The 26,173-nt window shown below is 41.7% G+C and overlaps 1 protein-coding gene and 1 non-coding gene across 2 annotated transcripts; both read left to right on the top strand.

Annotated features, from left to right (window-relative positions):
• Positions 1-1,865: 1,865 nt before the first annotated feature.
• Positions 1,866-1,938, top strand: TRNAW-CCA. Its single transcript has one exon. It is a non-coding gene; the product is annotated as a tRNA-Trp (tRNA).
• A 14,009-nt stretch (positions 1,939-15,947) lies between these two features.
• On the top strand, positions 15,948-24,557 carry TOMM5 (translocase of outer mitochondrial membrane 5). The gene is made up of 2 exons (XM_040225169.1): positions 15,948-16,180; positions 19,151-24,557. Exons 1-2 carry the CDS (start codon positions 16,060-16,062, stop codon positions 19,183-19,185), a joined length of 156 nt encoding a protein of 51 aa, XP_040081103.1. The 5' UTR covers positions 15,948-16,059; the 3' UTR covers positions 19,186-24,557.
• Positions 24,558-26,173: the final 1,616 nt, after the last annotated feature.

Genomic DNA, 26,173 nt, shown 5'->3' with positions numbered 1-26,173 from the left:
CTTAAACTTTTCCATGGCTGGGAAAAACTCCCTGCCTTTTCAGGCATTGGTTCCACAGTTGAACTGCTCCAATTGTTGAAGTTCTTCCCACTCTTGGGCTAACACCTGCCTCCCCACTGGTCCTGGTTTTGCCCTCTGGGTCCAAGAAGAACAAATCCTCTGCCCGACAGCAGCCCTTCTTATGGAGACAGGGACCGGGTCCCCTGTAGCCACACACAGGACGCGTCTCCAGTGCAAAATCAAGTGCTCCACAACTCTTTGGAGTACTCCCAACATATGGCAAAGGAGGGTACATCCCTCACAGGTTTGCAGGGTTCTCTGAGCTCCAACAGAGGCTACTGTGCAAGCAAGTCCTCTCTCCAGGTCAGGAACCCAGACCAGAACTCACCATGAAAACAAGAATTAATGTTTACTTCATAACTGATTATGGTTTACTGGGTAATCCACACAACACCCCTGGCATATGTCAGGGTTTCCAGTCTATAAATGGTCAAGATGCAGAGGATGATTGAGTCCTGGGGTCTCAGTGACTCAAGAGCCCATATCCAGGCTGATCCACCTGCAAACACTGCTGGTCTCTTTCCCTGTTCAAGAGAATCACTCTGGCTCCAATCTCATTTTACAATTTGCTGATCTGTGAAATGATTCAAATTCTAGGATAAGGGTTAAAGGCAGGAAGAGCATACAGAAGATAGACATCATTACTCTGTGCCCAGCTTTACATTAGGCTCTGTGAACTGAAATATGTCAAAAGTATTTCCAAATACAACACCTTACATATAACAGCCCCCAAAATGTGCCTATAGGTTTGATATTAACGGGAATAAGAGAACTGTTAGCTAAGGCTTAAACATCTATCTGTTACACATAGATTTTACTATAGTCAGATATACTCTGAGTCCTCTTAGAACTGATACACTTGGGTCACAGAGTCTAGTAAAATAATTAAACATATTGATTTCATTGTACTGTAAATGCACAAGACATTTTCAGTGATTCCTTTTATCAAATCAAAAATCCTTTTCAAAACATTTTATAATTTGAATAAATGCTTTCCTTAAATTGGATTTTCAAATATGAGGTTTCCTCCAAGCAGTGATTCTTAAGCTTTGGGGAGGTGCTGAGTCTTTCAAGAAGCTGGTAACCACTAGATAGGTTCTCCCAGAAGAATGCACAGATTTATATATGCACAAGACATTGCAAAAAATTCAGGGTCGGTGAACTCAAGGTGAAGATCAGAAAAGAAGTTAGCCCTGACTGAGGCTCTGCAGCCATTGGAAGGGCTTTGATTTCTACTCTGAGTCAGATGAGTAACCACTGGAGGATTTTGAACTTGCCTTTTAGCAGAGGCAGTCTGGCCTCCGTGAAGAGAATAGACTTGAAGGGGGCAAGGGCATAGACTTGAAGATCACTGCAGTCATCCAGGTGAGAGAGGATGATAGTTGGAACCAGGTAGTAGCAGTGGAAAAGTGAGAAGCAGTTAGATTCCGACATGGTTTGAAGGTACAGCGCCAGGATTTTCTAACCACGTGGGATGTGGTGTGTGAGTGAGAAAAGAGGAGTCAAAGACGACTCCAACATTTTTGGCCTGAGCAACTTGAAGGCTGGAATTGCCATTACCTGCAATGAGGAACACTGAAGGCATGCAAATATGCTGGAAAAAGGGGAAAGAGAAAGGGAATATTAGCAGCCAAGTTTTGGACTTTAAACTTGAGATGCTTATTAAATATCCAAACAAAGATGCTGAGTAGCCAGTTGATGTCTGGAGAGAGGTTGGGCTATAATAATATTCATCTGTAAAATTAGGATAATAACATAATAATGTGTACATAAGAATATTTTTTATTGGGAGGATTAAATGGGCTTCCCTGGTGGCTCAGAGGTTAAAGCGTCTGCCTCCAATGCAGGAGACCCAGGTTAGATCCCTGGGTCAGGAAGATCCCCTGGAGAAGAAAATGGTAACCGACTCCAGTATTCTTGCCTGGAGAATCCCATGGACAGAGGAGCCTGGCAGGCTACAGTCTACAGGGTCACAAAGAGTCAGACCCAACTGAGCGACTTCACTTCACTTCAAACAAGACAATGCATGTAAAGCTCTCAGGGCAGGATCTGGTCTACAATATGCCCTTGATACATTTTAACTATTGTTTTTGTTAAAACTTAAATACTTTCAGTACTTCTATCATTACTATAAAGTTATGATTGTGGTTGCTTTTAAGGTTGATAAGTTGTTATTAGTGACAGTTCTCGGGCATGATTTGCAAAGGAAAACAAGGTTTTCCGCAATGGAAGTGGTTTGGAATTGGTTTCTATCCCCCAGAGTTTAAAATTTGGAAGGCTTCTGCACACATTCAATAATCTTCACAGGTAGGTTATGTCACGTTTCTTAAATAATCAGTATGTTGTTTCATCAACCCGAGTTCACTTTGTTTTAAAGAATTTGATGTGAAGAATGAGGCAGTTTATCAGAGGAAACTGAGGATCAGCAAAGACCCTGCAGGGAAACATTTCCAACCCATCTGTGTGCCCTGGTGATATGAATGTGACATGAGGAAGCATGAGAACTGACTGACTACCCCATCTTGACTTCAGGAGCTACAGATATTATTGCCAGTCACAGGCTCATCTAGCTCCTCTTAACGCTGATTCACAAAACCCACAACCAACGTCTCCCTGAAAAGGCAAGATTCCTAGGGGTATTTTCCATGAAGAAGCACGCCTTCGCTGTCTATTATTATTCAGTGATTTTTTAGCTGTTTTACGTTGAGAAGGTGAAAACAAGAGCTGGCATGGTTTTATTACATACTTGTAGATCTTTGAAACAATGAGCTTCTAGCATCAAAACCTAAACAATAACTTCTTTTTGCATCCCTTTGAATTTTGACTATAATTTCTTGACCCTGTAATTCCCTTCAACATCTATGACAGGCCTAATGCTCAATAATTGTCTATTACTATTTCTCCTAATCTCCAGCTGTATCCAAAAGGATGAGGTGATGAAGCCATTCAAATAGTCCAAAAATGCTTCTGTAACAAATAGATGACTAAGGTCACATACAGTCACAGGTCTTGCTTGATGGCTTTAGCAACAGCAGCACAACAACACCGGAAAGGGTAGATGCACCAGTGAGGGCAGAGAGAGAGCAAAGGACACACAAGAGAGGCTCCTTCCCCAAATCCTTGTTTTCTTCCACGTGTAAATGAGGCCACATAAACTGAGCTAAGGGATGCTAATAAGCAGGGCAATGCTCAATTAAATTTCATGAAACACCACCAGTTTCATTCCTTTTCCTTGACTCTTTTGCTAGTTTCTAACAATTGCTACGGTCACAGTGACTATGTTTCAAGCAGATCTCCAAGGGGTGGCTCCACATGAGAAAATAACTCTCCTCTCTCTCTTCCCCGAGGAGTCAGGAGATGACACCTCAAGGACTAGGGTCCTATAGAAGAGCAGGATATGTGAGAGGCTGACAGGACCCCTCTCTATCTGTGGTTGCCTACCACCACCCTACTCCAGCCTCTGTCTGCTGTGGGCCCCAGAACTTTTAAGTGGAGGAAAACTAAAAGATTTGAGAACTGATAAGTCTAACTAATGGAGAAGGCAATGGCAGCCCACTCCAGTACTCTTGCCTGGAGAATCCCATGGATGGAGGAGCCTGGTGGGCTGCAGTCCATGTGGTCGCTAAGAGTCGGACACAACTGAGCGACTTCACTTTCACTTTTCACTTTCATGCATTGGAGAAGGAAATGGCAACCCACTCCAGTATTCTTGCCTGGAGAATCCCAGGGACAGGGAGACTGATGGGCTGCTGTCTATGGGGTCGCACAGAGTCGGACACGACTGAAGCGACTTAGCAGCAGCAGCAGCAGCAGCAAGTCTAACTAAAGCTAGTCAAAGAGATCTATGGCAAAAGCTGAATGAATTTGTACCTTGCTCATGTTTTTCTATTTCTAAAGAGATTTCTGGAAGTGGGGAGAGGTTCTATTAATTTTTAGAGTAAATTTTAGTTTTACATTTTCCAGCCAGGCTAAGGGGGGAAAGGACTGAGTTTTGACCATATTCAGGCATGATGGTAACAGAGGAAAAGGCTACCTAGCAAGAGATGTTTATACTTCAATCTCTTTGGCCTTAAAATGCAGAACTCAAGCCCACCAGAAAAAAATGCAGGTGTTTTTTGGTCCTTGGGCAGCATGACCAAAAAATTTACCATCCAAACCAGGATACTTTTTAGAGTGAAACAAGGCAATATAAATAAATAATGCCAGCAGTATAACAAGCATAAACTGGGACTATCCAGGCAAACCAGACAGACATCACCTTCATCACTTATCACCAAATGAGTCCCTAGTCTGCCAAAATTGCTTCATCACTTAAGACATTTGACACAAAAGATGGTTCCATAATTAACACAGAGATTAAATGTCCTCTCCTCCCTACTGGGTAAATAGGTCCTAGTGTTTATACTTCAATGGGGGGGCTTCATGTGGGACTTCCCAGGTGGCGCTAGTAGTAAAGAACTTGCCTGCCAATGCAGGAGACTTAAGAGATGTGGCTTGATCCCTGGGTCAGGAAGATCCCTTGGAGGAGGAAATGGCAACCCACTCCAGTATTCTTGCCTGGAGAATCCCATGGACAGAGGTGCCTGGCGAGCTATAGTCCACAGGGTTGCAAAGAGTCAGATACGACTGAAGCAATTTAGCACCAGCAGCAGTGTTTTATGAACACATGAACAGCTATCTTTCTTTTCCTCCTTTCTCTTATCCAACCATCTCTCTAGTCATTTTAATTGCAAAGCCCTTTTCCAAGTTCTGTCTACCCGGCCTTGCCACCATCTTAGCTCTACATTCTTGATCCAGAAAGTTCATCCAGAGGCCTGAAAGTTACATAACCCATATCCTGAATCCAGTTAGTGGGAATGAGCTGAATTTTAAAACTCTGTAAGAAAGACAATGGGATTGAGAATTAGTCTCCTCTGGCCCTGCAAAGCAGGACAGGGGTCCTAACACAATTTCCTGGGTCCCATCAGATAGGTAGCCCTTCCCAATAATAACATAGAGCTCCTCCGGGGCATGGAATATGGGCAATCCAACTCTGTATCACAGTGGCCAGTGCCCAGTACAGCGGCTGGTGCAGAGGGTTCTCAGTACATGCTATGGAACCAGAACTCTGCTCCCTCACACCCCCCAGCTCCAGGCTCTTCTCTACCCATGGTTTGCCTCCCCATATCTGTGCAGTAAGAGGGAACCCTGCACACGATCTCACATCTGCTGGTTGGACTGGGCTTCAGCTGTCAACCCCCAGGGACCAGCTAGTATTCTGCTCCTTTCAAGTACTGCTCTGAGTCAAACAGAGCCTCCCACAGAGTCCAGGTGTGCACGGGCTGGGTCTGTTGGGTTCCATTTGGTTCACAAACGCTCCACAAAGCCCATTACCTCCCCAGCCCCAGACTGGATGCTGGAGATACATGGCAAGAGTTGTATATGACCTTGAAAGGTTATGGACACAGCAGGGCACGGGGGTAAACAGCAAGGACCCTACAGCCCAACTACCTGGGTCTGTATCCCGGCTCTACAATCACCATCATCTACCTGAGTTTTCCATTTAGAAAATGGAATAAGAGAGGCTGCCTCAGAGGGCTGGTGTGGGAACTATTAATAGTGTAATTCTGATTATGATCATTGTGATTTGGAATCCTGCTTGGCACAGAGTAAACAGTCAGTGAATTTAACTATTATTATTTCTGTGTTTTGGCTCCTCTTCCTGGAGGTCCATTTCCTTTCCTTCTTTCTGCATCTGGCTGGTCCCCTCTGGAGGGGCTTTACTTTGCTCCTGGCTCAACTTAATCCTGAGAGCCAAAAACAGAACTTTGCCACACCAACACTTGTGCTTTGTCCACTAGGATACAAACCCAAACATCCTCAAGAATTAAGAGATTATGCATCCATCTTTCTGAAACCAAGTGAATCATCACACAGGCATTTTTCTAAGAAGATGAAGAAACTCTTGGTCAACACAAAGGAAGGACAAGACTTGAAAGGAGTTATCCTGAGCCAGAAGGTTGACTTCCTGAGCACATCTTGTGCCTACGTGCTTCCAGTTACTTCAGGAACAAAGGTGGGAGTTTCCATACACCTCTCAGAGATTCTGACACCAGTGTACCAGACCTAGTAAGAGTTGGTTATAAAGTATTTATTCAATTAGGCATATATATATATACCTTTCTTTATGCTTCTCAAGGAATCTTTCATTTAATTATCAAAGGCACTACCACCTATTTAAGACTTCAGAAGAAACTGGATGGTCTTCACTTGGCTAAGGCAAGTTTCTATGAGTTTCTATGACTCGATGGTTCACAGCCTCAAACTCAAACTCAAAAAAAAAACCCTCAATTCATCCACTTAACAGTTCCATTCAAAAACACTTTTGGAGAAGGGAATGGCAACCTACTCCAGTATTCTTGCCTGGAGAATCCCACGAATAGAGGATCCTGGCGGGCTACAGTTCATGAGGTCTCAAAAACACTGCGCTGCTGTCAGGCCTCCCCCAGCTAAGCTCCAGGTGGTACTCTTTGCATCATTTCCAACACTCAAATTTGGGATAATTTCAGTGCAAAAAAATTAATCAAAACTATTGGCAAAAAAAAAAAACATAAAAACTTGTCCCAAATGTGATCATTTTATTATGAAGTGAAAACTAACACTGCTCTGCCACCCACCCACCCCAACCCCAGTCCTTGGAAATGCTTCCTTCTGACAGACCTGAGTTAGATCCATTGGTGAGCCATTGTGCCTCAGATGTCTCCACTTCTAGGGTGACTTAAAGCAAATCTGTATACTAGCTTGGCTCCTTTTTGCTGAAGGCCTGGAACAGATGGCTGATTGCCACATGCTCTTAATACACACTCACCTGCTTCCTTCCACTGATGTCTGCAGTCTTCACACTTCACAGAATCCCAGAGCATCAATCCCGGAAGGGACTTTAGAGACCAGCCAATCCAAGCCCTCATTTTACAAACAGGGACACTGGAGCCTACAAAAAGGAAAACACTTGTTCAAGATCACACAGCTCATGAATGAAAGAGCTGAGACTAGAACTGCTGAACAGGAGATTTATCTCCCTGGGGTGTCATCCTTCTTCCAACTGGTTCTCATACTCTCTGCCCTAGTTGGCTTTCCTACAGTTGACACAAAATCCACACCCTCTTGAGGTGTGCCAGCAGCCTGTGAGGCTCACCCATAGTGCACTAACCTAGCTCGGCTGGCCCGGGGCTCTTTCCCTGCAGAGGAATGGGTGTCATGTGACTTGGAAATACACACTGTGTAGGGATGCATGTGACGTTCATGTGTATCAGTCATTGCTTAGACACTTCCAAGTCCATCAGGTTGAGAAGGAAGCAGAGCCTATGAGTCATATATAATATCTCAGACTTCTCAGTCTTTTCTAGGCTTACAATTTCAGGTTGCCCAACAAGAAAAGCTTTGATACCATTCCTCAAAATCAACTTATTTGACAACAAGCATTTACCTAGGAGACACTTACTGAACAGTTCCCATCTGCTAGGTACTATGAGATTAAAAATGAGTAAGACATGATGGCTATCCTTTTTAAGGGACGGAGAAGAGCACATACACAATGGCAAGACATTGCGCTCAGTGCTCGGATACTCTCACAGGAGTAGGAACAGGTCATGCAGACACACAGCTAAGCCAGCACAGGAGAGTTAGTGAAGGCTTTTCTTAATTTTTAATTTTGTTTTTAATTTAGTTCTTCCAATTCTACTATAATATAATTGACATAAAGCACTATATATGCTTCAAACAGTTTACTAATTTGACTTGCATACATCATGAATTTATTACAGTAAATTTGTGAACATCCATCATCTCATGTAGATACAAAATTAAAGAAATAAAAAAGAACAGTTTTTTCACTGTGATGACAATTCTTAGGATTTACTCTCTTAACAATTTTCATATATAACATATAGTAGGGTTATATTTCTCAAGTTGTATATCATATTCCTAGAACTTATTTATCTTATAATTGGAAATTTGTACTTTTTGAATGCTTTCATTCAATTACCCCACTGCCACACCCCATCTCCAGTAACCACAAATCCTATCTCCTTTCCTATGAGTTTGTTTTTGAAGTATAGTTGACCTACAAGATTATATAAATTCCTGTTACACAAAATAGTGATTCAATAATTCTGTACATTTCAGAATGATCACCGCAATATGTGATCTGTACGCCAAAAGATATTATATAACTATCGACTATATTCTCCACACTGCACATTTTATACGTGTGACACATTTATTTCATAAGAATTCTGTATCTCTTAATCTCCCTTACCTATTTCTCTTCTCTCCCAAACCCCCTCCTCTTCAACAATCATCAATTTGTTCTCAGCATCTATGACCCTGTTTCTGTTTTATTTTGTTTCTGTTCGTTTGTTTTAAATTTTACCTATAAGTGAAACCACGCAGTATTTGTCTTTTTCTTTCTTTCTGATTTCACTTTGCTTAATGCCCTCTAGGTCCATCCATGTTGCTGGAAATGGCAAGATTTCCTTCTTTTTATGGCTGAGTAATATTCCATTGTGTATTTATACCACTTCTTTTTTATCCATTCATCTATCAACGGGCACTTAGGGATACTTCTGTATCTCAGCTATTATAAATAATGTTGTAATGAACATGGCAGTGTACATATCTTTTCTAATTGGTGTTTTCATGCTTTTCACCAAGAAGTGAAATCACTGGATTGTATGGTATTTCCATGTTTAATTTTCTGAGGACTCTCCATATTATTTTCCACAGTGGCTGTGCCAATTTTTTGTCCCCACCGACAGTGCACATGGGTTTCCTTTCTCCACACCCTTACCAATACTTGTTATTTGTTGTCTTTTTGATAATAGCCATTCTTACAGGTGTGAGGTGATATCTCGTCTTGATTTTCATTTCCCTGATGATTAGTGATGTTGAGCATCTCTTCATGTACCTGTTAATCATCAGTATGTCTTTTTTGGAAAAATGTCTATTCAGATTGTCTGCCCAATTTTTAATTAGGTTTTCTTGGGTGGAAGGGATGTTGAATAGTATGAGTTCTTTGAACGTTTTCTATATGAACCCCTTATCAGCGATACTGTTTCTCCCATTCAGTACATGACCTTTTCGTTTGTTGGTAATTTCCTTCACTGTGCAAAAGCTTTTTAGTCTGATGTAGTCCTACTTGTTTATTTTTGTTTTTATTTCCTTCACCTGAGAGTACATGTCCAAAAAATATTAACCCAGATCAGTGTTAAAGAGTTAACCACCTGTGTTTTCTTCTAGAAGTTTTATGGTTTCAGATCTTACACTTAGTTTTTTGTTGTCGTTGTTCAGTTTCCAAGTTGTATCCAAGACTTTGCAACCCCACAGACTGCAGTATGCCAGGCTTCCCTGTCCTTCACAATTTCTCGGAGTTTGCTCAAACTAAAGGCAAAGGAGAAAAGGAAATATATACCCATCTGAATGCAGCATTCCAAAGAATAGCAAGGAGAGATAAGAAAGCCTTCCTCAAAGAACAATGCAAAGAAAAAGAGGAAAATAATAGAATGGGAAAGACTAGAGACCTCTTCAAGAAAATTAGAGATACCAAGGGAACATTTCATGCAAAGATAGGCACAATAAAGGATAGAAACAGTATGGAGCTAACAGAAATAGAAGGTATTAAGAAGAGGTGGCAAGAATACACAGAACTATATGAAAAAGATCTTAATGACCCAGATACCTATGATGGTGTGATCACTCACCTAGAACCAGACATCTTGGAGTGCAAACTCAAGTGGCCTTCAGAAGCATCACTACAAACAAAGTTAGTGGAGCTGATGGAATTTCAGCTGAGCTTTTTCAAATCCTAAAAGATGATGCTGTGAAAGTGCTGCACTCAATATGCCAGCAAATTTGGAAAACTCAGCAGTGGCCACAGGACTGGAAAAGATCAGTTTTCATTCCAGTCTCAAAGAAGGGCAATGCCAAAGAATATTCAAACTACCACATAATTGCACTCATTTCACACACTAGGAAAGTAATGCTCAAAAGTTTCCATGCTAGGCTTCAATAGTACATGAACTGAGAACTTCCAGATGTTCAAGCTGGATTTAGAAAAGGCAGAGGAACCAAAGATCAAATTGCCAACATCCATTGGATCACAGAAAAAGCAAGAGAATTCCAGAAAAATATCTACTTTTGCTTCATTGACTATGCTAAAGCCCTTGACTGTGTGGATCACAACAAACTGTGGAAAATTCTTAAAGAAATGGGAACACTAGACCACCTTATATGCTTCCTGTGAAACCTGAAACCTGTCAAGAAGCAACAGTTAGAATGAGACAGGAAACAATAGACTGGCTCCGAATTGGGAAGGGAGTATGTCAAGGCTGTATATTGTCATCCTGCTTATTTAACTTATATGCAGAGTACATCATGAGAAATGCTGGGCTGGATGAAGCACAAGCTGGAATCAAGATTGCTGGGAGAAATATCAATAACCTCAGATATGCAGATGACACCACCCTTATGGCAGAAAGCAAAGAAGAACTAAAGAGCCTCTTGATGAAGGTAAAGGAAGAGAATGAAAAAGCTGGCTTAAAACTCAGCATTCAAAAACAAAGATCATGTCATCCAGTCCCAACACTTCATGGCAAATAGATGGGAAAACAATGGGAACAGTGACAGACAAACTCTATTTTCTTGGGCTTCAAAATCACTGTAGATGGTGACTGCAGCCATGGAATTAAGACACTTGCTCCTTGGAAGAAAAGCTATGACAAACCTAGACAGTGTATTAAAAAAAACAGAGACATTACTTTGTCAACAAAGGTCCATATAGTCAAAGCTGTGGTTTTTCCAGTAGTCATGTATGGATGTGAGAGTTGGACCATAAAGAAGTCTGAGAGCCACAGAATTGATGCTTTCGAACTGTGGTGTTGGAGAAGACTCTTGAGAGTCCCTTGAACGAAAGGAGATCAAGCCAGTCAATCCTAAAGGAAATCAATCTTGAACATTCATTGTAAGGACTGATGCTAAAGCTGAAACTCCAGTACGTTGGCCACCTGATGTGAAGAACTGATTCACTGGAAAAGACCCTGATGCTGGTAAAGATTGAAGGCAGGAGAAGGGGACAACAGAGGATGAGATGGTTGGATGGCACCACCAACTCAATGGACATGAGTTTGAGCAAGCTCCAGGAGATGGTGAAGGACAGGGAAGCCTGGGGTGCTGCAGTCCATGGGGTTGCAAAGAGTCAGACATGACTGAGTGATTAAACAACAACAACTCACAGATTAAGGCCTGGACTTTACTGGCACTTCCTTCACTCACAATTTGTGCAAACAACATATAGCTACCCAAATTTGATATGCTAGAGCAAAATATATTCCTACTTTTAGGAAGCTTTATATTTTCTAAGGTGAGAAAATATGCCTGTGGGTATCTACTTGTTCGCTTTGATCAGGCAGGTGTGTCATCTGGAAAGTGCTGGGGACAGGGTGTGGAGAATTCATACTGGTAGCCTCGTCCTTTTTTTCCTGTGGAAGTTAAAAGTAAGGAGCTCATTTCCAGCTTTTGCAAAGGTCTCCTGACATGGTATGAAGGCAAGTCTAACAAAGGTGGATGTGCTGTCACTAAATCAATGAAAGATTCTTTTTTCCTTCTAGCTCTTTCTTTCACTTGATAAATATTAATTAAGCAATAATCATACAACAGGTTCTGCATTTTTACTAATGGGCAAGAAACTATATCTAGCTGTGTATAAACACATTTCTACAACATACACTGTGTGTGTTTTGTGTGATGGGGGTGAGGTGGGAGTAGTAGCAAAATCAGTCATCTAACCTCTGCCAAGGAGATGGCTGGTAATCATTATGTGCTCTAAATAATGTCAATGCAAACTGAACCCTGGAGTATATTTTACTTTTCCTGCTGCTAAATAATAAGAACTTACAGCACAAGGAAGAAAACCTCTTCTGAAAACAAACAAAATTTCCCATCCCTTGTTTGTAATTCCCAGAGATCTGGAAATCTGACACCTATACTCTTGGCCAGAGAGGGCTTTTTTTCCTTAGGAAAAAAAAAAAGGTGGGGAGTGTCACTGAGAGAAGTTGAGAACTCTGAATTTAAGGTAATAATTATAATGATCAAAACACGTTAAAGGTCCACAAAGATTATTACAAGAATGTTTCTCAGAGTAATATTTATAGGGAAAATATCGAAGTAATCTAAATGCTCAAAGGTAGAAGTTAATTACATAAATTATGGTACATTCATATAGAGAATCAGAGAAGGCAATGGCAACCCACTCCACTGTTCTTGCATGGAGAATCTCAGGGATGGCGGAGCCTGGTGGGCTGCCGCTTATGGGGTCGCACGGAGTCGGACATGACTGAAGTGACTTAGCAGCAGCAGCAGCAGCATATAGAGAGTACCACAGAAACATCACTAATGATATTTAGAAGAATACTTAAAGATGTAGGAAGACAGTCAATATAGCTTAAATGGAAAATGCAAGTTAAAATAGTATATACCATGTTATCCACTTTGGTAAAAAATAGATATATAAATAAGTGCACACATACACGCACACACTATATATATATATATATATATTTTTTTTTTTTGAGAGCACAGACTCCTACCCCAGCCCCAGCTGGCTCTGCCTCTAACTAGCTTCCCTCTGGACCTCAGTTTTCTCATGTGAAGGGGCTGTAGGTTCAATATATGAAAACTACACATCCCCTATAAATTAGAAACCACAAAGTTCCTGTGATTATATGCTGGAATTATTCCCCAATCATGAGTCATCTCGCATCTCTGACTTTGCAAATACAAATTCCTCCCCAGTGATAGAAATTAAAATTGTTAATTATTTTATGGGTAGTCTGTACACAGTGAATGCTTGTGTGCAGTACCATCTGGGAAGTTGAGGCAAAGGAAATAGCTCTTGAAACCCTCCTGGGGTTGAAATGAAAAACAAGACAGGTTGTGACATCAACTACCATTTGATCAGACTAAATAACACAAATATCAATATTAAATTATGTGCACATACTTTTTATTTTTCCCTTCTGTGGCAAAGCACAGGGAATTCTTTGCTTTTAGCCTTTCGTGCAAGATTATAAAGAAAGAACAGGAAAGACAGACACAGAATTTCAGCATTTTAGAACTGCAAGTGACTTTAAAGATTTGACCCAAGTCCCTCATCATTTCAATGAGGAACAAAATGAGGGGTCCAAGATGTGAAAAAGCTAATTCCAGTATTAACTTCCTGAAGCATGGTCTCTCAATTTACCTCACCTATGTCAACCATAATTGGACAATACCACCACTTACATACCAAACAAACAAGCAAAAAAATAAAAACCATGAAAAGAAAAGACAAATAGCCAAACCTCTTTTACTGTTTCCTCCATTACAACTAGAGGAGCCATGCAAGGGGAAGAGAGTTAACCAGGATGAACGTTTCTGAGACAGGAACTATTCACCTTCTAGCCTGCATCCAAAACCAGTTCCTCACCCCAAGACACAGCTGCGCCATATTGCCACCCACTACTTTCCTGTCTCTCTACAAGAAGGCAAGCACCAGACCTTTGAAAGAGAACTGTCATGAGACTAACACTGTCCTTTAACAAATCAGCCACAAATTACCATATCATCAAATAAACCTTGAATGAATAAAATGCAAATGCTAACAATCTGTTCTTTTTCACAAAGAAGCATGATTTTCTATTAATTTCCCCCCTTTTTGGTTCCCTATGAATCCAGGGAAGTTACTCAAGAGCATCTTAGCAAAGAAAAAAAATGGGTAGTTCCATATGAGAACTGTTTATCTAAATTCAGTCAGCATTAGAGACCCAAGTTACTGGAATCACTTAAGAACTCACCCCTTTCCAATCTGTTTTGCCTCACTATTCAGATGGATGTGGGATGCTATATTCTTCCTACCATGGGAAACACACACATTGGCCATTCTGATATCTCACCACATCTGATAATATTTTGATGTCCATACCCTCCAGACCAGAACGCCCTAGATGATACAATTAGAATTCAAATGCACAGACTGTTAGAAGCGAAAGGGACTCTCAAGAGAATTGAATCATATCTCCTCTCTTTATAACTGAAGAAACACAGCTGCAGTGGAACAGAGGCTTGTCCCTCCACACATGGCTAGGAGAAGGCAATGGCACCCGACTCCAGTACTCTTGCCTGGAAAATCCCATGGGCGGAGGAGCCTGGTAGGCTGCAGTCCATGGGGTTGCTAAGACTCGGACACGACTGAGAGACTTCAATCTCACTTTTCACTTTCGTGCACTGGAGAAGGACATGGCAACATATTCCAGTGTTCTTGCCTGGAGAATCCCAGGGACGGGGGAGCCTGCTGGGCTGCCATCTATGGGGTCGCACAGAGTCGGACACGACTGAAGTGACTTAGCAGCAGCAGCAGCACATGGCTAGATAATGGTAGTGCCAGATCTGAAGGCTATGTCTCCAGTCTTCCGGTTCAAGCTCTTTCCACAGCACCTGCTACTTTCCAGCATCACTGCAGGCTTTCTAAACACTCTCAAAGGGTGAGATGGAGCTCTTCCTTGGGAGTCAGCCCCTCCCATTTCAGAGCTGCCTCTGCTCTTCCATTGCATGAATTATAGATGCAAGAAGTTACTAAAGCCTGAATAGGCAGATGAGTTCCCTTTCTCGACCCATTCTGTCAATCAGGAAGGTGGTCGGCAACACTTAAGAGTTATCAGTTCCTCCTATAGTTAAATTCTTGTTCTAATTCATCTAAAATCCGCTGTCACGATGCATTGTGCATAGCACACTGAAGAAGGAGCATTCTGGTTTTGAAATATGTGACCAGTTCAGTCATCTGGTTCGTGTCTAAGAATTATATATATGGCTGGTTGGCGTGCATAACTTGGGGCAGCAGCCTTCTAACAACTGTTTGATGATTCTTCGACAGGAAATCTGGCTGCATTAAATTCCTTCCTTCTGGCTCCAGAGATGCCCATCTAAGCAGCCGCTAATAGCTAATAAGACTAACAGAGGAACAACAGGGTTCACAGGAAAGAGAATTCAACTCGACATTATAATTATTTGCATTAGAACCTTGTCTCTGTCCATCACCAGCAGACCAACTTTAATACTTGTCGTTTCTAAGCCTCTCCCGTAAATCTGTAGGATGTTGAACAGATATAAACTTGATTCATATATAAGTTATTATTGGTCCAATACTATACTTTGACAATACTATCAAATTATGGTATTGGTCCAATACCATAATTTGATGATCAGTTAACTCCAGAAATGAGAAGACAATAATAATATGGAAAATGTTAAACACTCTGTGTCTGGGATCCTACCAGTCTAACTAGGTGTAAAACCCTGCTCAGCAACTTATCAGTTGTGTAATCCTGAGCAAGTTTCATCATCTTTATCTTTTATTTATCATTAAAAAATTCAAAAATACTCAAAATAGAAGGCCAGATTAACTAAAGTGATACACTATTCAGCTTAAGTAATTTTCAGTATTTTGCTAATATCCTTTCATCTCTCCCAACACTTCCCCCGCTCCGAGGTATTTTAAAACACATTTGGGCAAACTGTTGTTTTAAAGATCTCTGTGCTTCAGTTTTCTCATCTAGGAAATGAAGATTATAACATCTAATTCATGGGGTAGCACTGTACTGAGTATTCCGTAAGTGTTAACTATTATTGTTTATGATGGTACCTATGCACACCTCCCCCTCTGACCGGCTCCCTTAGCTGCGCGCACCCGGTTCAGCACAGAGGTTGTTAAACAAAAGGCCTGTGTCGCTAAGACTGCGAGCACCCTCTTCAGGCCACCCTCCCTCAGAATAGCTCAATTTAAGGAGAAAGTTTGTCCTTCGCAGGCTCTCGTCGCCACGCGTAAAATTGAGGGGCGGGAACAGGAAGTGGGTTGGGCCGAATTCCGGGAGCCGGGAGGCTGCGGAGAAGATCCGAGAGGGTGGCAGCTTGAAGCCGTTAGCGAGAACTGAGATGTTCCGGATCGAGGGCCTTGCGCCGAAGCTGGACCCGGAGGAGATGAAACGGAAGATGCGCGAGGATGTGATCTCCTCCATACGGAACTTCCTCATCTATGTGGCCCTGTTGCGAGTCAGTAAGTACCCTCCCCGGCTGTGGCCGCGAGACTCGCAGGGAGCTCGCCGCCGCCTGCCCACCCGGCTCTGGTCCCACCGGCCTTGTGGGGGCCTTGGAGCAAGAGCTAAGCAGTTGCGAGGAGCAAGAGCTGTGCACGTTGAGGGCGGCAGGCGCAGGCGGGCAAGGCTTAGAATTGGCGGGTCAGGGTGGGGGAACCGAGTGCACGCGGCGATCCGGACCACGAGGTTAATCACTCAGCCCCTCCCTTAAGGACGATTGAGTTGAAAGAGCCTCTAAGGTTTGCGGGTGCGATCCCTGGGTTCGGGAAGATCCCCTGGAGAAGGAAATGGGAACGCACTCCAGTATTCTTGCCTGGGAAATCACATGGACAGAGAGCTAACGTATATGGGGTCGCAAAGAGTCGGATGAGACTTGGCAACTAAACAAAACTAACTTTATCCCCAGGAGCAACCCCCTCGTTTTGCAAACAGAAAAACTGGTATCTAGAGTGGAGCAATAGCTGGCTCAAGGTCATTCAGCGATTCAGTGAATGATTTTGACCTAGAATCCAGAGTTCTTAACTGACTGCCAAGTTTCCTTCCATTAGTGCTAACCTCTGAAATCCAGAAGATTTTGTTCCTTTTATTTGTAAAGAGGGTGAAATAGGTAATTACTTTTTCTTTTCTTTTTTTTTTTTTTTTTAAGAAGAAGAAAGGATCGATAGGGTTAATGGTAATACCTGAGCATTTGTTTGATTTTTACGTTTGGTAGAAACTATTTGCATTGCCTGATCTTGGCCTAAGTCTCTGTATATCCTCTTTGCAAATAAGAACTCCATTTTCAGAAGGGACTTTCGCCAAGTAGTAGTATTATAAGCACACAGTACTGGAGCTAGATACAATTTTATAGATCAGTGCTCTAGTTTTACTGATAGGAATCTCAGAAGTGAATTTCCTCTGTTGCTAGATTTCTAGTTCAGTATACCTTTTCATTGTTCCTTGGTCTGTATTATTGATAGTTCTGGATAGAGAGGCAGAGTTGATTCAGATAAATGGCGGCCATTCCACGGTCATCTTGTGTAAGGCTCAAGTTGGGCCTAAGGCCAGAGTTCTTGAGGCCGGGTCTCTTTTACTCTGTCCTTCACTGTGTGTGGTGTTACTCTGCTTCCCCAGGAGAGGGAGCCCTTGGAAAACGGAAACATTTTGCTCCTTCAACAGCTTGCAACTCTTAACTTGACTAATTTCCTCCTCTTGCCTTTTTTTTTGGTTGACTTAGTTGCCAGTGAAACATTTGCTGCTTTTCAATGACCTTTGTGTTTGAGACGAATCAGTTTAAAAACAAAACAAAACAGAATACTGATCCTTGAAAGTGAAAGTGAAGTCGCTCAGTCGTGTCCCACTCTTTGTGAGCCCACCAGGCTCCTCCGGCCATGGGATTCTCCAGGCAAGAATACTGGAATGGTTTGCCATTTCCTTCTCCAGGGGATCTTCCCGACCCAGGGATTGAACCCAGGTCTTCCGCATTGCAGGCAGACACTTTAACCTCTGAGCCACCAGGGAAGCCTTAGCACTTTTTAAATTGAGATGTAATTTGCATGTTATCCACTTAACCCATTTAAAGTGTACAGTTCATTGGTTCTTTGTATAGTCAAGAGTTGTGCAACCATCACCACAATCTATTTTAAAATATTTTTTTCCCTTCTGAAAGAAACACCATGCCCATTAGCTGTCATCCTCCCATTTTTCCCCTTCCCTAGCCCCTGGCAACCACTAAGGGACTTTTTGTCTTTGGAGGCTTCTCTATTCCAGATATTTTTTATAAATGGAACTGTAGAGTATATGTGGCCATGTCTAACATAATGTTTTCAAGGTTTGTCCATATTGTAGCATGTATCAGTGTTTCGTTTTTATTGCCAAATAATATTCCATTGTATGGATATACCACAGTTGATCCATTCTTTTGATGACTTTTTTTTTTCTGATAAGAATTAGTTTTTTTAAGTATTTAATGTATTAAATACATTAATAATATTGTGTAATCATCACCACCATCTCCAGAACACTTTTTCTTTCGTAAAACTGAACTCTATAGCTGTTAAACAGTAATTCCCCATTCCTTGCTCCTCCTAGCTACTGGCAGCACCCCCATCTCTCTCTCTTTTTTTTTTTTTTTAGGAACCACTGTACTATGTTCCATAGTAGCAATACCATTTTTATACTCTTAGCAACAGGGTACAAGGGTACCATTTTTCTACATCCTTGCCAAGTTTTTGACAGTAGCCATCCTCGTGGGTGTAAAGTGATATCTCACTGTAGTTTTGTTTTGCATTTCTCTAATGATTAATGATGCTGAGCATCTTTTCCCATGCTTACTTTGGCCACAGCACTGTTACACAAGACAATAATATCACTTCTTTAGATCCCTATGACAGCACTTCCCTGTGTGCTAGACATTTTTATCTACACCACCCTACTCATAATAACTGAAATAGGACTATATCAGATGTGAACTGAAGCACACAAATAATATATGACTAATCAGTGGGGGAACGAACATATGTGTCTAGCTTTCTGGATCCCTACTTCAGTGTTTTCCCCCACTCTCTGCCTTTCAAATGCGTATTTTTTTTTAAGGGAGAAATGCCATTTTGTTTCTTCCAGTTTTGTTCCTTTGACAGTAACATCACAAAGTAAATACTTGTCATTTGAAGGAGGATTAGATTTCTTCTTTATGTCCTAAGAGGAGAACTACGTGAAGAAAAGATTTTATATAGTGTAAGAGTGAACTTTATAATACTTGTAGCTGCACGACATGGGGTCCCTTGAAAGACATCAATTAGCTTTTGCTGGGCACACAGGCCAAGGCTTAGCCATCATTTGTTTGAAAAATGTGTTGAACTGTAAAGTTTATCTCCCAGTCCTGTAATTCCATAATGTAACTTGTGATGATCTGGATCTGAGAACAAATTCTGGGTTTATTTTCCTTTCAGCTCCTTTTATCTTAAAGAAATTGGACAGCATATGAAGAGTGGGTGTCACCTGTGAATGCATGGTATGAAGAACCTGGTTACAGTTTCTTCTCCTCTCTGGAAATGAATAGGCCCAGAAAGATGTAAGAGACTCTTCGACTGAATGGACATAAAAATTCTACTTGTTAAGAACAATTTTGGCGCTGGTACCTGACCTTTATAGCTAAAACTCTTTGGCAAGTATGAAGAGACGTTTTACAGTCATAGTATTCCCTTATACCTGTGATATCAGCCTCAATGAATGTGGGTATAATTGTACATCATGATGTCAAACTCCATTTTCTAGCAAGTATGAATTATAAGGGAATTATGTCTGCAATGGCCCTGTCTTGTGAGTCATTTCTGTGTACTTTTTTACTTCTGTTTGGAGTATATTTGTTGAAGAATTGCTCTCCATTAGTTATGTTTTATGGAAGCCAGCACACAAACATGTCGTTTAAGCATGGGACTATTAGTCTATATTTTTAATAAGAAAAATAGGGCTTTTATTTTTCTTAACCCACATTTTTGCTGCAAACGAACAATCACTGGTGAGACTACTGTAACACTGAGACTATTGCAAACCACATTGAGTTCCTCCTGTTTGGGACTGGAGAATTTGCTAGTCCTGATGAAAAAAACATGGTTCTATTCTTAAGCAGTCTTTATGAAAGGCAGCATTACTGCTTGAGGCTGAGAATATGTAATACCACCAAAGGGGAAAATGCTGTATTTTTAAAGTCAGGCAGTTCTCCAGGTTTGTTGGGAGAAGGGGAGAGTCCTTAACTTTCCTCCCAGATACCATGATATTCACCTCTTTTTCAAGAATTACATTGAGTTTACCTTCCTGTCTGTAAATAACGATTATGTTGTTACTTTATGATTTTTCTGTTTTAGACGTTGCCTGCTGACTTCTGCATGTGAGGATTATGTCTCTTTCCTGTCCTTACCTCTGTTTCTCACACATCTCATTTCTGATTCCTTTCTGTGTACTTATTAGTGTGATTTTCATTAGATGGATTTCATTAGGACTCCAAACACTGTTTATTGTTGCCTTTTCCTGCATATCCTTTTGATTTTCCTAGGCTTAGTTTTCTGAACTTATCACACTAAATCAGCTAAACTTTCTGCCATGTATTTAAATTGCTTGGTGTTCAGTGTCATGAGGGGTGCTGTTTTAAGTCTTTCCTGCAAAAAGGGCTTACTTGCAGCAAGCTGAATTTGGCTTATGGGACACCTGCTCTAAAGTACAGGGCAGAATCTGGCAAAGTGTGAAACAGCCTCCAACATTACAGAACTGTCTTATTAAAGTGAGATGCTTGTTCTCTTGCAAATATTTATAAGGAAGATGATCTAACATAAGGTCTGGCTTTTTAAGGGCTTCCCTGGTGGCTCAGATGGTAAAGAATCTGCCTGCAATATGGGAGACCTGGGTTCGATCCCTGGGTCAGGAAGATCCCCTGGAGAAGGGAATGGCAGCCACTCTAGTATTCTTGCCTGGAGAATTCCATGGACAAAAGTCCCAGAGATTAATAACTCATTTATCAGTTATAGTTTCTATTATATGCCATGCTCTTGTGCTAGAAGCTGGGACTGGACAATCATGGGACTGCCATTTGGGGGTCTATAATTCATCAAAGGATGCCACACAAATGGATATCTGAAGGACCTCACCTTGCTGCTGGTTCAGATTTGAAGGAATAACTACATTTATCTTATGGGGAAAGGGTAAAGAAGGGTGAGCCAGGTGGGAATTGATTAAGGTGTTCAAATCATATTGATCAAGAGGAGTTCAAAATTGCTTACTTAAACCTAGATGCAATGTGGGGCCTAGATTTGAAGGGAAGGTCAAAGAGGATGGAATGAGCATATCAGTACATGTTGATTTGGAGGAATGTAATGTAGGGGAAGAAAGAATTCAGGGAAGACTCTGGAGGTGCAGGGAGTATCTTAGATTATCTGGGTGGACCCAGTGTAATCACACAGGTTTTAGAAGAGGGAGAAAGAGCAGAGTCAGAGATGTTACACCAGAAGCAGAGGTTGGAATGATATGGCCGCCTGCCAAGGAATGTGGGCCGCCTCTGTGTTCCCGAAGCTGGGAAGGGTGGGGCACAGATTTTCTCCTAGAACCTCCGGAAGGGAAGGGCCGAGGGTCTGCAGACACCTTGACTTTAACCCCTCAAGACCTGTTTCAAACTTCTGACCACAACTGTAAGGTAATTTGTGTTGTTGTAAGTTTGAATAATGTATTAGAGCAGCAGCAGCAAACCAATACATTTATACCAGTCCTCCCTCATTTCCTGTTATTGTGGCCTCATCCTCTTCAGATCTAGGGTAAATCCCTTATCTGTTCCACCATCTTTGGCAGAATTTTATTATTCATTGATCAGGCTTGCAGTACTTTCTGGTCCTGGATTATCGTTTCTTTATAAACTTCCTCAGCTGTGACCATGGCTTTATTTACCATCTATCTAGAAGAAAGTCCCACTGTCTATTTCAAGTTGAAGTGTTGGCCATGTTTGGCTATCCATCTGCCCACCTAGCAACTCCATCTCAGGTATTTTCAGCTTGGCAGGTCCAAGACTGGACCCAATACTTTTAACTTGAAATTTTTTGCTTAAATTCAGTAAATGACTCCATCAACATAGCTGCTTAAACTACAAATTAGGGAATCTTCCTTGAATCCTTAATTACATCTCCAAACCCCCTCTTGCCATATGAGATACGTATTAACAGGTTTGGAGTTTAGGACAATAGTCATTTTGGGGTGGGGGCATTCTGCCTACTACTTTAATAAAGGTTTAGATTTGGTGGGGAAAAGTTGAAAGTGTCCTCCTGCCAAGATCTGCTTTCTCTGGAAAGTCATTTTCAGACCCCAGCCTTCCTTAATCACTCAACCCCACAGCCATAGCCTAGATTTAGATTTGATTTCTTTCCTCCACTACAGATAGTTCAGCCCCACTAGACCCTCTCATAATGTTTATCCTGCCACCTCATCGCTGTGCTTCACCACCTTCATGCCTCAACTCACTCCACTAGCCAGTGTTGTGATCATTCTTGCATACACCTTCAAATCTCTTCCCTCCCTCTAGTGTCATTGTACTTTTCTGGCAAAACCCCATCCTGGTTAAATCCTACTCTCTGCAGCTGAAGTGTCTGGAAAGAAACAAACACCCTGACAGGCTCTACCTGGAAAATAATGGCTGTTGAACCTCAACTGGGTCCTGTAGAACCACTGCATTTCCTTAGTTTCGTTCTAATCCACTAGATAAGACATGTCACACCTTCTCAGACCTCTAGGATCTCCCCTTATCTTCAAGCTCAGGTGACAGTGTTGCTTCTTCTTTCCCCAAGAAAATAGCGGCATCCAGAGGAAAGCTCCCATAAACTTACCTCATGATGACCCACCCACCAGTAGCTGTACCCTCCCTCCCATTAGGAAAGTCAAAGTGTTAGTCGCTGAGTGGCATCCAATTCTTTGCGACCCCATGGACTGTAGCCCATCAGGCTCCTCTGTCCATGGGTTTCTCCAGGCAGAGATGCAGGATACACAGGTTTGATACCTAGGTCAGGAAGATTCCGTTAGGAAAGCCCTCTCCTATTTAAGACCAAACTCCTCAATCCCACCTGCATCAGCTACCCAACGATCATGACCCATCAAGTCTCTTGGATCATTCCCTATAGGTTTCAAAAGGGCTGTGATTTCCTCTGACTTTTAAAAAAAGCCCTGTTGCAAATTTGTTCCCCTGGAGGAGATGCTGAAATTTTGTACAGGAGGTTTTAGGGGAAGTATTTGGGGGGACGGGGAAGCACTTCTGAGAGCAAGTGAAACAAGTTTGGGAGGGAGGAGAAGTTGAACTGTGGTGCAGCTGCAAATAGGGTGATCAGCCATGCAGGACTATCCCAGTTTAGTACAGAAACCTCAGTCCTGGGCAAGCCAGAATAGTCGCCCTGGTTGAAAAAGCAGCTTCAGTCAGTCCCACAGGTATCTGATGCTGGATGGCCCTTCAGAGAAGTCCTGAGCAAGGCCAGAGGGCAGGGCCTCTCTGCCCTTGCATTGCCTAGCCACCACACAGGGGCTGCTGGGCCAGTGTACTATATGCAGGCAGCTTCCTTCAGCTGAAGGCATCTCCTGAGGGGGATGCAGCTGTGTGGTGTCTGTAGCCAACCCTTATGGCTACTGGCGGATCGAGTTCCTTCATCCAAAGTTGAAATCTGGGTAGTTCGGCATAGCATCCACCATAATCCTCTTGAATCCTCACCCTTCTCCGTCTTCCATCCCATTTCTCTGCTCTCAGTTAAATGCTTCAAGAAGGCTGTTTCTATTTTCATTCCTTCCTCCTGTTACCTCCTGAACCCATTCCAGTTAGGTTTGCATCCCCACCAATCTTTTGAAACTGCTCTTGTCGAGGTTAACTAACCTGTCTTGCCCTTTCTGCAGCATTCAACACACTTCCTTACTATTTTAACCACCTTACAGGCCTTCTTGATTTTCCTTTTATCTACCCGTTCTGTTCCATTCACCCATCCTTCCTCAGATTCTTTTGCTGGTTCTTCATCTCTAACCTCTGACATTGGTGGTGTCCCAGGCTTCACTCCTCAGTCCTCTTTATTTACAGTAGAGATTCTGCACTGACTATTGGTTTTCCTATCTGATCTTTTGGCCCAAAATACCTTTCCTTTCCTTTCAGTGGAGAGGAAAGTTCCTGTTCTGAAAACCAGAATCCTTTAGTTTTGTTTTCCAAAAAGATGTGTATCACTACCGTGACCTTTTGAACTGTTTCCATTAGATCAGCTTGTTGGTTTTACAGCTAAGGTATATATAGTCATCTGACAAGGACCACAGTTGACCTACTATAACTTACTCTACCCCAATTTGTATGTTTATTTAGGAGGGAAGAAAGTAGCTAAGTGCACATATGTTTGTGATACCAAGAGACTGAAGACTACTTTTTATGGGACAGTGTGGAAACATAATGAAGACTCCTGCTGGGTGTGATACAGCAGTGGGAACGTACGTGATGCTCTTCTTCCCCAAATTCAGATTGCATTGCCTCTGATTATCTGAGCTGATAGAAGAAAAACAATATATAAATTACTTGAAATAATAAAGATATTGCAAAAAAAAATGTTTAGAAATGTGCTAGATGAAAATCAGAACCAGGAAATGATCTAGTGAATTGCTCATCTTACCATCATTAGTAAAATTCAGCATCTATATATTTTCGGTATACTTTTGAATAAAATTTAATAAGCTTTGTATTGAACCTTCACATCAATTATAGAATTTCACTCAACTTTTGTAATAACCATTGTTTTCATTGGTCACAAGTGTAAGACATGGATTCTTTATTGAACATAAAAATAAAAGTGTAAGTTAAACCTTAAACCTAGTAAATCTTGAGAAAATCATTCTTAGTAAAATACTGTTGTTAGCTTAATGAAACAATGATGCTGTTAAAGAAGCTGAAGAGAAGGGCATTTAATTTAACATCTACTTTTTCCTCTAACCAAACCTTCACTGTTGTTAGCAAGCATTCTACTGCTTAGAAGTTCATCACCATGAAAAGAATTTGTATTTTTTACTCTATTGTCCCCTAAGTTGCAAGGTGCTTGTTTATTCCTGATCTGACAGAAAGCACTTAAAATTTTTTTCAGCCTGTTTTCTTAAGCATATCAAATTTAGACCACTGTTAGTAATTTCACTTTTCTTGAGTTTACAGTGAATAGCAGAGGAAGAATGGGGTTGGGGGGGTGGGGAATGCTAGAAACGGTGCTAGATACTGTAGACTCAGATTATCACTTATTTCCTTCCTTCCAATTCCATATGTAAATAAGATAGTAAAATAGCATATTTGTAATACTCATTTCTTGGTAGGAAAAGGACTCTTAGGATAAATATGTCTTCATGTTTATGGGTAACTGATTTTTTTTCACATAAAATTTTAAGAGTCAGTGGATACTAGGCTAGGTGTCAGGTACTTGGGAATCAAAGAATGCATACTAGGGACAGTTTTCATACACAGATGCCTCTTGCCAAAGGAGAGGTTCAAGTATAATAGGGAATAGAACACTGGCAGTGTTGGGCACCGTGTGCAGAGGGCTTTTCCAAAGCAGGCTGCAAACCACACAAGAAGCTTTTAAACAAAGACCTACTGAATCAGAACTGCTATGGATGGAGCTTAGGAAATCTATTTTTTAAAGCAACCAGTGGCTTTCAGACACTGCCTGTTGTCTGCTGCTGCTGCTGCTAAGTCGCATCAGTTGTGTCCGATTCTGTGCGACCCCATAGATGGCAGCCCACCAGGCTCCCCTGTCCCTGGGATTCTCCAGGAAAGAACACTGGAGTGGGTTGCCATTTCCTTCTCCAATGCATGGAAGTGAAAAGTGAAAGTGAAGTCGCTGTCATGTCTGACTCAGCGACCCCATGGACTGCAGCCCACCAGGCTCCTCTGTCCATAGCATTTTCCAGGCAAGAGTACTAGAGTGGGGTGCCATTGCCTGTTGTCTAGGCCTCCAAAAATATTCCCAATCTCCTTGGAGGTGTTCACATTCACAGATACTGATTTATTTAGTGACTACAGAGGACCAGGCACTGTGGTAGGTGAGGAATACAGAAGAGAAGATTTCAGTCATTGTACCAATCCATAAGAGGCTTACAAAATAGCAGGGGAGTTGGATATTACCTAAGTTCATCAATAATTAAGTCATGTAAACTGCTATGGAGTAAACTAACGTGGCTGTAAGAACAGGGAATAAAGGAACCCTGGCCTTCTGAGATGGGGAAGAAGCAGGGAGGGTTCCCTGTGGAAGTGACGGATTTGGATGAATAGGAACTGTCCACATAAAAGTGTTGGGGAGTGGAGGGGTCAAAAAAAATGCTAAAGTATATGTGTTAAAGAAGACTGTTAAGTGTGACTGAAGTGTATTAAGCACTGAGAGCGAGAAGACCTTTGATTCTTTTAGGAACTCCTGTTGTTTACTGTGTTTTCATACTTTAGTCTT

The sequence above is a fragment of the Oryx dammah genome, unplaced genomic scaffold (assembly GCF_014754425.2).
Source record: "Oryx dammah isolate SB20612 unplaced genomic scaffold, SCBI_Odam_1.1 HiC_scaffold_1, whole genome shotgun sequence".
Classification (NCBI taxonomy): domain Eukaryota; kingdom Metazoa; phylum Chordata; class Mammalia; order Artiodactyla; family Bovidae; genus Oryx; species Oryx dammah.
The sequence above is the reverse complement of the archived record's forward strand: the minus strand, read 5'-3'. Positions and strand labels throughout refer to the sequence as shown.